Source organism: Protopterus annectens, chromosome 5.part1, assembly GCF_019279795.1.
Source record: "Protopterus annectens isolate FY-2018-M chromosome 5.part1, PAN1.0, whole genome shotgun sequence".
Taxonomy (NCBI): Eukaryota; Metazoa; Chordata; order Ceratodontiformes; family Protopteridae; genus Protopterus; species Protopterus annectens.
The window spans coordinates 707,678,195-707,691,122 of NC_056736.1; the positions used below are offsets into that span (position 1 = coordinate 707,678,195).

At 39.7% G+C, this 12,928-nt stretch overlaps 2 protein-coding genes across 2 annotated transcripts in view; both read left to right on the forward strand.

Moving 5' to 3' along the window:
• Window positions 1–12,928, forward strand: part of FREM2 (FRAS1 related extracellular matrix 2) — a 1,424,491-nt gene that overhangs the window by 399,221 nt on the left and 1,012,342 nt on the right. The window lies entirely within an intron of this gene.
• LOC122803610 (ERI1 exoribonuclease 2-like) lies at window positions 4,264–5,750 on the forward strand. Its single transcript, XM_044073335.1, has one exon. It carries the CDS (start codon window positions 4,378–4,380, stop codon window positions 5,200–5,202), a length of 825 nt encoding a protein of 274 aa, XP_043929270.1. The 5' UTR covers window positions 4,264–4,377; the 3' UTR covers window positions 5,203–5,750.

Below are 12,928 nucleotides of genomic sequence, written 5' to 3' on the forward strand. Positions count from 1 at the left end.
CCAGACAAACAAATGCAATTGACAATATACTTCAAACAAATGGCAACAAAAACCCAGTTATCAGCAAGACAAATACTGCAGGCTTTGGGGTTCATGGCATCCTGCATTCTACTAATTCCATATGTGAGACTGCATATGAGGAAACTTCAATGGTACCTAAAAAGCTTATGGAGTCAACATTGTCACATTGCCTGGAAACAATGATTCCTCTCATTCCCTGCCTACAACAGGAGTTTCTTTGGTGGGCAGAGACATGTCACCAAAACAAGGGACTATCATTCACTCTACCCCCTGCCACCCAAACCCTAACTACAGATGCATCAGACTATGCTTGGGGGGCCCACCTGGTAGGGAGATGCATTCAGGGCAAATGGAGCCCAAACCAAATGCATCTACATATCAACCAGAAAGAAATGCTAGCTGTTCAGAATGCTCTGACAGCCTTCAAGGACTTAATTCATCCAGGACAACTACTGATAAAGACTGACAACACCACAGTTATGTGGTACATAAACAAGCAGGGGGGAGGGTACCCATTCCTACCCCCTTTGCAGACTAGACATGGCCTTGTGGAGCACAGCCTTGACTTACCAAATACATCTTCAAGCTCAATTCCTGCCAGGAAAGCAAAATACTCTGGCAGATGACCTAAGCAGAAATCTTATGGACCCACATTTATGGAAAGTGGATCCACAAATCTTCAGCATGTTAACACAGAAACGAGGAAGCCCAGACATAGATCTATTTGCCTCTTCCCAAAACTATCAGTTGGACAAATTCTGCACAAGAACTCACCACAAAAAAGCATGGAAAGTGGATGCTCTATCCTTCAGCTGGAAAAACCTATCAGTCTATGCCTATGCCCCTTTGCCTCTACTCTCCAAGGTCTTACTAAAAGTCAGGCAGGAAAAAACAAAAATGATTCTAATTGCTCCAGACTGGCCTTGCCAACACTGGTACCCACTTCTAAGGAATATGTCACACCTTCCTCCATGGTACTTGCCTCAAACACCTCATATATTATCTCAGCAGAACTATCAAATTCTGCACACTCAGCTCCAAACTCTGTATCTTGCAGCATGGCTAATCATCTAAGTATTCCAACCACATCTCTCAGTAAACCTGTCATGGATGACATTTTGGAAGCCAGAAGGTCTAGCACTAGAAAATCTTACGCTAATAAGTGGAATAGATTCTGTGCTTGGAACCAAGCACAAGGAATAGACACAGCAAAGCCCAATATTCCTCAGATTTTACAATACTTAACTGAGATGCTTGACAAGGGCCTATCTTTTTCTTCAATAAAAATCCATGCCTCTGCCATCTCGGCTCATTACAACACAGAGCCTCCCCTCTTTTCTCATCCACTGCTAAAACAGTATCTCAGAGGGGCCAAAAATTTAAGGCCTCCAAGGAGAGTGCCAACTCCTGCATGGGACCTCAATTTTGTGCTGGAAAAACTCACCCTGCCTCCTTTTGAACCAGCAGCTAGTGCAGATATAAAATGTCTTTCTTGGAAGACAGCTTTTCTTTTGGCAATCACTTCAGCTAGAAGGATTTCAGAACTACAGGCTCTCATGGCAGTGGAGCCTTTCATTATTTTTTACCCGGACAGGGTGGCCGTCAGGACCAATCCTTCTTTTATGCCTCAGGTATGGTATCCAGTGCGGCTCTTAACCAGATCATTCACCTGCCAACTTTTTTCCCAAATCCGCAGAACAAGGGGGAGTGGATTATGCATTCATTGAATATACACAGACAACTAAGATTCTACTTAAACAGGACAAAATCTCTAAGAAAGTCTGAGCAACTACTGGTAGCATTTGCTGCAGGATCAGAGGGGAAGGCTATATCAAAGCAGACTATTTCTAAATGGATAAGCCATTGCATTTGTTTCTGCTACTTGCACCATGGTAAACCTGTACCCAAGGGGATCAGATCCCATTCCACCAGGGCTGCCTCTACTTCAGCAGCTTTTCTCAGAGGGGTTCCTACCAGAGACATTCTAGAAGCTGCTACTTGGAGCTCAGTTCATACGTTCACAAAGTATTATCATTTACCTCTGTTCTCTAAATCCAGGGCAGGCTTTGCCACTGCAGTCCTGCAGGGCCCTATAGCTGCTCCTAATGCTGTTTATTTCCATCCTCCCATCCATAGCTTTGGGATTCTACCCAAATGTAATGACTGCAACAGTGAAACACAAAGAACATAGTACAGTTGTGTACACTTACCATAAATGTAGATCACTTTTGCAGTTTTCTTTCCTTCACTATACTCAAAAGCCTTTGTGGTATATTTGCTTTTAGTTGAAGGTAATTTTTTTGTTTCTAAGGTGCATTTATATATATTTACTGTTTATACATATAATTTTGCTCCCCATTTGGGGGGCACCTGACATCTGGGGCAAGAAAAACTGATTAAAATGGCATCGGCTGCATATTTTATACCCCTGATGACCTGACGTCATGGAAGAGGAGACAGCATCTGACGCAGGAATCCAAGCCTTTGATATTCAGGCCGACTGAGGGCTACCTGCCAGCAGATTACCCAAATGTAATGACTGCAACAGTGAATACACTCGAACATCTACATTTATGGTACGTGTACACAACTGTACTTTAACCAGGGTACAGCACTGATCCCATTGGAACCATTTCAGTCTCAACCCAAGGAAACCATAACAGATACATGACATTATGTACAGAGAGAATGAAAAAGGGCGATATATGCATATATTATATACAAAGTTAATGTTATAGTTGGCTTGAGGGTATAAAAGCAATAGATAAATAATATTCTATACAGAGCGACTAAAAATGTAGTTTATACAAGCATCAAATAGAGAGGGGCAGGAGAGTTGGCATGCTGAATTAATCATAATCAAAAATAGAGTCAGAGCCAGGTATGTAGACAAAAAAAGGGAATGAAGAGGTTAATTTGGATGACTAGAGAGATAACATTTTCCAATTGTCTCTGTTTTTATTTGGGAATGGAAAGTGGGGTAAGAGGAATAAATGATCTTTAAGAAAAAAGGGAGTGATTCCCATAGTTTGGAACCAAGGACGGAGAAAGCATCACCTGTGCAGCGAAGCCTAGTTTGGATGAGAGGATATGTGTGGTTAAGATGTCTAAAGTTGTATGTTGGTGCATCTCTGAATAGTCTGGAAACTCGAAATAATCCACAACGAGCAAACAAGCAAACTGTTAAAATAGCGAACCGGATCGCAATAAGAGCAAAGCTTCTGAAAACTCCAAATAAAATTTATTAAAGCAATTTTTTTGTCTGAAGAAGGCGAAACATTGTGTCTGCCAAAAGCGTGTATACGCTCACTTTTTACTTGCTTTAATACATTTTCAATGGGGTTATGATGTTGTATCTACAGTGATAAGTAAACTATGGATGAAGACTGCCAGTACCAGGACTATACAGTTTAATCTCTTCAAGCAAAGTGTAGATGTTCTTGCATGTGATAGATCTGAAGTAGAATATAGGATGTATGGAGGGGAGGTGGGAGTGTCAGATGCAGTCTGGAACTGATTAGAAAAAGGGTTGGGAAGGCTGTAGAAATGAGAAGGAAAACCACAGTCAGAAAGTTGTGAGGATGTGGAATTCATGGAGGGGGAGGCTCTTCCGTTCTGTAAGATGGTTGACCTCTTTCTAGAAGTTTTGGGGTGATTTTATTAGGGAGGTTTGCTATAATTTCATCAAGTGACTTTCATTTGAGCAAGTAGTTAGACTTTTATGTGCAACCTGAGCAGAAGGAGAGATCCTCTTCATCTTGTGCCTGTCTGGGGTCAAAGGGAAAATGATGTAAAGAAGGACCGTTAGCCGTAACCCATGATTCTGTGATAGCAACTGAATCAGGCTGATGTAAGGAAATAAAGGTGTTAATCTGGCCAGTTTTGCTTCTTACACTTTGTGCACTGATTAAGGTACAGGAGAGTGAAGATGGAACTGAGTTAGCTTTGATTGTACCTCAAACAAGCAGTAGGAGGAATAAGACTGGGAACGTTTGCAGAGATATTAGGAGCAGAGGAAGATTATTAAATGATAAATGAGTGAGTGTGTGTGTGTGTGTGTGTGTGTGTGTGTGTGTGTGTGTGTGTGTGTGTGTGTGTGTGTGTGTGTATATATATATATATATACATATATATATATATATATATATATATGTGTGTGTGTGTGTGTATATATATATATATATATATATATATATATATATATATGTGTGTGTGTGTATGCATATATATATATAAGAAAATGTTAGTTGTGTATGTTACTTTCCTGATATTTGTTTTGCAAGGGAGTGTGTAGTTTTAAAGGATACTGACGAAACAACGAAGGGCCAAACGTCTAAAACTGTGCACGTCTGTGGAATGGCCACAAAGCAACTGGCAAAGCAACTTGGATTTATCAGACGACGCTCTTTGGCTTTAGCTAGTGATGTGCACCCCAAACCTAAATCAAATCAGTTATATGCATACATAATTGTAATCGACTTTGAGTCAACGTGCTGGAACGATGGCAAGAAGCACTACACACAGGAGATAATTGAGTTTCCTGCAGTTTTGTTGAACACCTCTAACGGGCAGATTGAATCTGAATTCCATACCTATGTGCAACCTCAAGAGCATCCATTTCTGTCTGTGTTTTGTACTGAACTGACAGGAATAAAACAGAGTCAAGTTGATGCTGGAGTCCCACTGATGATCTGCTTGTCCCAGTTCTCTCGCTGGATTCGACATTTACAGCAGGAGAAAAATATAGCTTTTGTGTCTGATGCCTCCAAGCCTAGTAATCCAGAGACAAATGTCTGTGCTTTTGTGACATGGTCAGATTGGGATCTAGGTGTGTGTTTGCAGTATGAACGCAGAAGAAAACAACTTAGAAAACCTGATATTTTGAATGGTTGGATTGACCTCAGAGCCACTTACAAGTTGTTCTATAGAAGAAGACCTAAAGGACTAAATGGAGCTTTGCAAGATCTGGGAATTGAATTTTCTGGCCGGGAACACTCAGGTCTGGATGATGCTCGGAATACTGCCCATCTTGCTTGGAGGATGATTTGTGATGGATGTGTGATGAAAATTACCAAATCTCTAAACAGGCTGCATGAATTCATACCATTGAAGTCTGGAGATGAACCCGGTGAATGCGACAGCTCTCTACATTTTTGTGAGCCGTTTAGTGATGGACTGTGATGCTGGCAGTTCGCAGCCGTTTACCGAGATCAACAGGCTGTTACCCTTTTTCAGACAGTCACTCGCTTGTTGTGTTTGTGGTGAGCAGGTCGCATTGTCTTCTGATTTTTTGGCACTTTTATTTAATTAATTTGGTTTCTTTGAAAAGCAGTTAGGTCGTATTTGTTGTATAGAAGTACTTTTTCCATGGCCTATTCGGATGCAAAAAAAGTATTAAAATACACACTTTAGGGTTACAGCCACATTACCTTAACAAGTAAATTTGATTGTGTTGTTGTTACACTTAGTGCAGTATTTTGTGGATTTTTTTCTTCGTTATGAACGTATCACGATTTGTATAAACACACATTTTAATTTATAAAGTTGCCAGAATAACCTATTTTGCTTTAGTACGAATTTTTGAAAGAGAAGTCTATCCTCTTCCTAAGACCCCATCCTTTTATTTTTGTTTGTGCTGCCTACTCAACTCCACTACATCAATCTCTGCCACCTCTGCTTGCCAAACATGCCTCCCAAAATCCTTCATAATATCTATGTCCCATCATTACTACTTGTACTTTATTCCCCTATATTTTGCTACGTCCTACTCTCACAAAATACCCTTTTCCCTCCTCCTACACAAACCAACCCTTGTACTCATTCACAACCTTCTCTATCTACCCACTACAACAACATATCTTCCACTCTTATTCCTCCCAAAACACTGTACCTTTTCCATCCCAAAAGCCTCACTACACCAAAAACTCTCACTCTGAAAATCCTCCCTCCCCATAACAGCCTCCTAATTCTAAAACACAAAGACAAAAAGTTACTACCATTAATGACCTTGTCTTATATGGTATATTCATCCAACCCTGGCCCCTGCCTCACCACTAACAATGCCTCCCAAACCCTTTTTCTCCCTCTGAATAAAACATAGTCCCCTCACAATTCTTCTACCACTTCCTCTCCTAACCCCTTAAGCTCTTCTCTATCAATGCTCAGAGCCTAAATAACAAAATTCACCATCTTCATGCTTGATTTGCCACAACCAACGAGACATCCTAGCCATTTCTGAAACCTGGCTAAAACCCCATATCACCGACTCTGAAATCTTACCTCCTGGCTTCCAAATCCACAGAACTGACCGACCAAATAAAAAGGTGGAGGCTCTGCAATAATTTTCTCTAACCTTCTCTCCCTGATCCTCTACAAACTCCAACTCCTGAGTTCAAAACGCTGAACTTACAGCCAGTCTCCTTCGACTAAATAAACATAAGAACATCTGCATTATCTCCCTTTATATATCCCCAGGTGACAACACAACAACCCTTGAAAATATTCTTTACTGGGCCTCAACTGAAATCAAATTTGAAACCTACATTCTAGGCGACGTTAACATTGATTGGAATAAAATCAACTCTCCTTCCCCCTCCCAATTCATCAACCTCTTTAACTTCACCCAAGTAATACACTCAACCACCGCCTAACAAAACAAATCCCCCAGGATCTACCATTGACTGGATCCTAGTCTCTCATCCAAACAAAATAACTCTTTCAGGCACTATCCCTGATACCTTCAGTGACCATCTCCCTACTTTCATACACCGCCCACTAACTCTACCCAATATCTACACCACTACATCCACACTGAATCTCAGCAACTTCAACCCAACTATCTTCTCAAACATTCTTAAACATACCAACTGGCAGACCCTAAATACACTTCCCCTAGACAAAGCTGTAGAACAGTTTAACTCTATCTTCCTAAATACTCTGAACTCCTAGCTCCTCCAAGAAACAAACGAAGTCAAAGCTAACTCTGCCCCTGGCTATCCAAAGAAACAAAACAAGTCATGCATCAAAGGGACAAATCTTGGAAGCTATACCAGAAAAATAAAATCCCTTCTTCCTGCTCCAATACACCCAACTCCGTAACCTAGCTAAAAACTAATCACCCTGGACAAAAAGAACTACTACTACAAACTACAGTCCAACCAAAATAAGAACCCCAAACAGTTCTGGAAATCAGTAAATTCCTTCTCCACCCAGGATCTAAAAATAACCCTTGCCCAGACCCAAGTAAAACTGACTCAGATCTAAGCTCTCTCTTCAACAAATTCTTCACGGAATCTATAGCTAATCTTACCAAATCTTTCCCAACAATAATACATCCAACTCTCTTTCCTCTACTCCTAACAACCCCTCTAACTGTCCTCCCAGTTTCCAGCTGAAACCTGTTTCAACTATATTCATAAAAAGACTCTTATCTAAACTAAAGCCATGCACTAATGCCCCTGATAACATCCCCTCCTCTTTCCTTAAATGTGCTGTCAAGGTATTGCTCTCCTATCAGCATCTTAATTAACAGATCTATAAAAGAGTCATATGTTCCTATGCTTTGGAGATCAGCCTACATTCTCCCACTTCATAAAGGAGGCAAAAACACAAATATCTCCAACTTTCACCCAATTGCCCTACTCTCACCTTTATCAAAAATCCTAGAGAAATGCATCCACCAACTCATGCCTTTCTTAATCCATAACCACCTCCTAACACCCACCCAACATGGTTTCCTACCTGGACACAGCACTATTACTGCCTTACTATCCTTCTTAGAAACAGTCAACCAAGCCAGGGTTTCTGGGTTACTAGTTTCCACTGTACTGCTAGATCTATCTAAAGCCTTCACACCATCTCTCACAAACACCTTCTCTTTCATCTATCAAACCTTCATCTCTCCCTGATACTCTATCCTGGTTCTCTAGCTACTTATCAGATAGATCCCAAGCTGTCAAATGGAACAACTCTACCTCCTCCTTCTTACCTACACCCACTGGTGTTCCCCAGGGTCCATCCTTGGACCCATGCTTTTCAACATCTTCATAAATAACCTCCACTCTGCCATCCCAGACACAACAGTCATCCAATACGCAGATGATTCTACCTTAGTCTGCGCCCAACATTCCCAACTACTGACAAAACCCAAATAGCTTTTTCCACTACTGAGAACTGGATGCACCAAAATCATCTCTCTCTAAACTCTAATAAATCCAAAATTCTTCTCTTGCTCCCTCCAGGGCTTGCACATTTGATAAAACAGCATTCAAAATCATAAGCCAAACAAAGTCAACCATAGAGGTGGTCCCATCTGCAAAACTCCTTGGCATTACTATAGACGAGCACCTCAAATTTGATAGCCACATACAACAAAACATAAAGAAAACCCACCAAAAGCTAGGTATGCTCTATAAGAACAACTGCTTTCTCTCCAACTCTGCTAGACATTCCTTAGCAACTACCTATCTTCTACCATCTCTACTATATGGAGCCCCTCTCCTTACTAACCTGTCTTCTTCCATCTCCACTAAACTCAAATCTGCTATAATAAAATCTCTAAATTTGCTACCAAATCTAAAACCTCTTCTCACCATTGTCTTTCCCTACAAACTCTGAACTGGCTAGAACTCCCTAACTACCTAGACTACCTCCAACTAACCACTGCTCACAAATTAATATTCTACCCGGAAAATGCCCAGCCCTAGCAAACATCCTTCCGCCATACACCCCAAACAGATCTCTTAGATCTGAACACCAAAATTTAATCACCATCCACAAACCCAATCGCCCTGCTGGCCAGCTCCTTCTCTCCTACTCTCTTGGCAGGAAATGGAACTCCCTCCCTTCTTCTCTTAGAACAACATCTAACACTGAAGCCTTCAAAATCCAACTTTTCTCTTACTTATCATCTAAACATAAGTGCACCTGCTTACATCCTACATAAATCTACATAAATTCCCCTTGAACCCTCTACATCCTTTCTCTTTACTCTATCCTAATACTATCTTCTTTTCTTCTCTTTTCTCTCTCGATCACTGCTTGATCAAACTATATTCTACTCTCAGTTTATGTACTTTCTCTCTACTCCTCATATGTAAATATTGTAAATAGCATGTATCCTTACACCTTCTTTTCATACAGTCAAACCTGCTACTTGAAGGAAACTACTAAATCTATTATATCTACCTTCCTGAATGATGTTTTTTGAAGTATACTGCGTGTATTTGCTTTTTTACTAACTGTATTCAATGTAATGTTATTCCAAATGTATATATTTTATTACTATCTTTTACACTATGTAACTTAGATTGTATTTGCTTTGCTTTTGGAGCTTTTCTCCCCGGGCCTCCACTGAAAATGGGTACGTTCTGGCCCAGTGGACTTCCCCGGTAATCAAACTGGAAATAAATAAATAAATAAATAAATAAAGTAATTAACCAAAGTAGTTGGAGTGATGAGTGATTGTGTTAAATCTGCAGCTGCCTGAACACAATAGGCATTGGTCAGAATCATTAGACGTCCGACTGCATTTACACATGTTTTAAGTTTTGTAATTTTCTGTTTAATAGAAACTCTGATTATATTTATTTATTTGACATTTGTTAACTGGGAAAGTCTGACTGGATTAGAAAGAACCCAATTTCAGAGGAGGTCTGGGGAGAAAAGCTCCCGTTACATATTAAACATTTGCAATCTTTATACAGGAATCATGAAAAAAAAAATTCTTGAGAGAGTTACAAATTCCTACAGATATGTACAATGCAGAGATCAATGGAATTTTATACATATATTGTACAGAACAGAGAATGATGGAATTTTATACACAGATAACAGCAGTAATTCCTTGGTTACAGTAAATCCGATATTAGACGGATGGTAAAATATTCAAGTGAAGTAGATGTGCATGTGTTAGATGGATAGTGAAAGAGAGATCCAGTTTGGTGTCATGTGGAGAGAGAATTAGTGTAGGATATAGCAAGGATACAGTCAGGAGTTGAGCATGTGCTGTTTCAGTATAGTTCTACTGATAGTTCTTATTGTGACTGGAATTTTCATATTTCCTCCTATATGCATTGTTATTTGTAGTTAATGTTGTTATAAGCACCTTCATGCCCTTAATGGTGGTTTACCAGAATGTCAGAAGTGTGTCTTATGCATGGCTTATTGTTTTAGCAGGTACTACAAAACAATTATATGAAAATGGAAAGCAGAAATAACACCAGTTGTGTGACATGCTCTTTAATGCAATCAACTGGTTTTGTAAGCTTCCCTATCATTGTGGACTGGAACCAGATATTCCTATAATTAAATGTGATGCTAGGAAAGGCTACAGTAATGTAGAAAACACTTTGCATGGTTGTATTAGTTTTTGAATACCTCATGTATTTGAATATTTATTTATTTATTTATTTAAGTTTGATGACTGGGGAAGTCCACTGGGCCAAGAAGAGCCCGTTTTAATTGGAGGCCTGGAGAGAAAAGCTCAACAATAATTGTAAGTTACATGTCACATGTTACAAAAGGACATAGTTCATACAGCTAATTAAACATTTACAGCTAAGCTCCATGATATTTGCAATTGGCTTGTCACAATGTTACAAAATGAAAAGACAGTATTCAATACAGAAATTTCAACATTTACATAAAGTGAATATTTTTGTTATAAACTCAATTATAGGTTTAACATTTCCAAATATATAGCTACTAGCCATTAGTAGGTTAGGAAAATATTATGCATGGAGAGGGTAATAGTATATTTGAGATTGGAGAGTATAATACAATAGATATTAGAGGTAAAATTAGTTTTTGGTAGGGAAGGGATTGTTTTGGGTGGGATGAAGTAATATTAGAGGTAGTTGGATGAGTCAATGCAAGGTGGAATGAGTGGGGGTTAAGTTGGAGTGTGGCAAGGGCATTCCCTTTTGGAAGAAAGATGAGAAAGTAGCTGATATTTGAAATTTGTATGGTTAGGTAGGTTGCGTAGGTGTGTGGGGAGAGAGTTCCACTGTTTAGCTAAGGAGTGGGACAGCAGTAGATGGCCAGCAGGTCATGCAGGTTTGTGGACCTGAAGGAGATTTGGTTTTTGGATCTGAGTGAGCGGTTGGGAATGTAAGGTTTTAAGAAAGTAGCAAGAGCTGGGCAGTTGGTAGGTTTAAAGATGAGCTTGTGGGCAATAGTGAGTTGTAAGTAACTGAGGTAGTTGGGTAGTTCAAGCCATCTGAGGGTGAGGAGAGAGTGGCAGAGGTGGGATAAGTTTTTTGAATTGGTTGCAAATTTGGAGATCTTGTGGTAGCAGGATTCAAGTTTGGACCGAAGGCCAAGATGGAGATTGGTGAAAAGAGGGGCACCATATATAAGGGAGGGGGGTAGGAAGGTGGATGTAAGAGTCTGATGGGTAGAGGGGATTAGGAAGTGGTTGTGCCTGTAGAGGAGACCTAACTTTTGGTGGGTTTTCTTGATTGCAGAGAGGATGTGGGTGTCAAATTTTAGTTCTTCATCAATAATGATGTCAGGAAGCTTGATGCTGGGAACACTTTCAAGATGGGTGTTGTTTTGGCTCTGTATGGTGAATGTGGATTTGTCAATGCAGTTTTTGGTAGGGGAGAAAACATTAGTTTGGTTTTATTTGCAGTTAGTGCCACATGGGTAGACTACATCCAGGTTTCTGTTTTGGAGAAGGCTTCATTGGGTTTTTGCTAGGAGCTTGGAGGGGGAAAAGGCTGAGCAGATTATTGTTGAGTCATCTGCATATTGGATGATAGATGAGTCTGGAATGGATTGGTGAAAGTTGTTAATGAATAGGTTGAAGAGAAGAGGGCCAAGAACAGAACCTTGTGGGACACCTATGGGTGTGGGAAGGAAGGGGGAGGTTGAAGTTTTCCATTGGACAGCTTGTTGGCAGTTGGACAAGTAGCAGCAAAACCAGGCGATGGTGGTGGGAGAGAGGTGTAGGGTGGAGAGTTGGGATATAAGTAGGGTGTGTGAGATGGTGTCAAAGGCCTTTGACAGATCTAGGAATAGTGTGGATACGAACTTGCCTGAGTTGCGCTCGAAGTTTCTGGTTTCAAGAAAGGAAAGAAGGGCAGTCATGTTGCTGTGGCCAGGGCGGAAGCTGTGTTGGGTAAGAGAGAGGAGATTGTTTAGTGTTGGGTGTGCCATGAGTTGTGCTTGTATTGTTTTCGCTAGTATTTTAGAAAGAGGGGAAAGGATGGCAATAGGCCTGAAGTTGGTGGTATCAGTATTTTTGCCACCTTTGTGGAGGGGGATGATGTAAGCATGGCACCAGATAGAATGCCCATTATTAATAATATCTTTCTTCTTTCACTTTCCTGGTTTTCTGTATTTTGAATATACATTTAAAGAACTAAATATTTCATTATAATACAGTTCAAGTACATTTTTATGTAAAGAACTGCAATATACTTTGTTTGCTTCATACGCTTGATATTATTTTGCAAATATAATCCTGACTTTTGCTGTTGTTGTATATACTGATTGACTGATAAATATATGTGTTTATGTTTAAATTTATTTAAGAAAAATTAAAAAAAAAATTTACTTGCAATTTATAGATACATGTTATGGTCTACATGTAAGACTCAATGTGTTTTTTAATGTAAATCATAACCAGCTTACCTCACTTTGCAATAAATTATTTCATATGCAATATGAGGCAGTTTTAAACCATGTGTATATGTCCACTCCCTTAATAACCAGACCAAAGAAAGAGGAAAACAAAACAGACATAAGAGTAATAGGAAAGGCACTTAATACACTATTTCAAAGTTAGTGTATATGATAAAAAAGACAACACAAATTAAGAACCTTAATACTTAAAGTGATCCATATGTACAGCAAACATATCTACTTGCTATTGTCTGTTCTCTGGTAGCAAGGGCAGACAAAA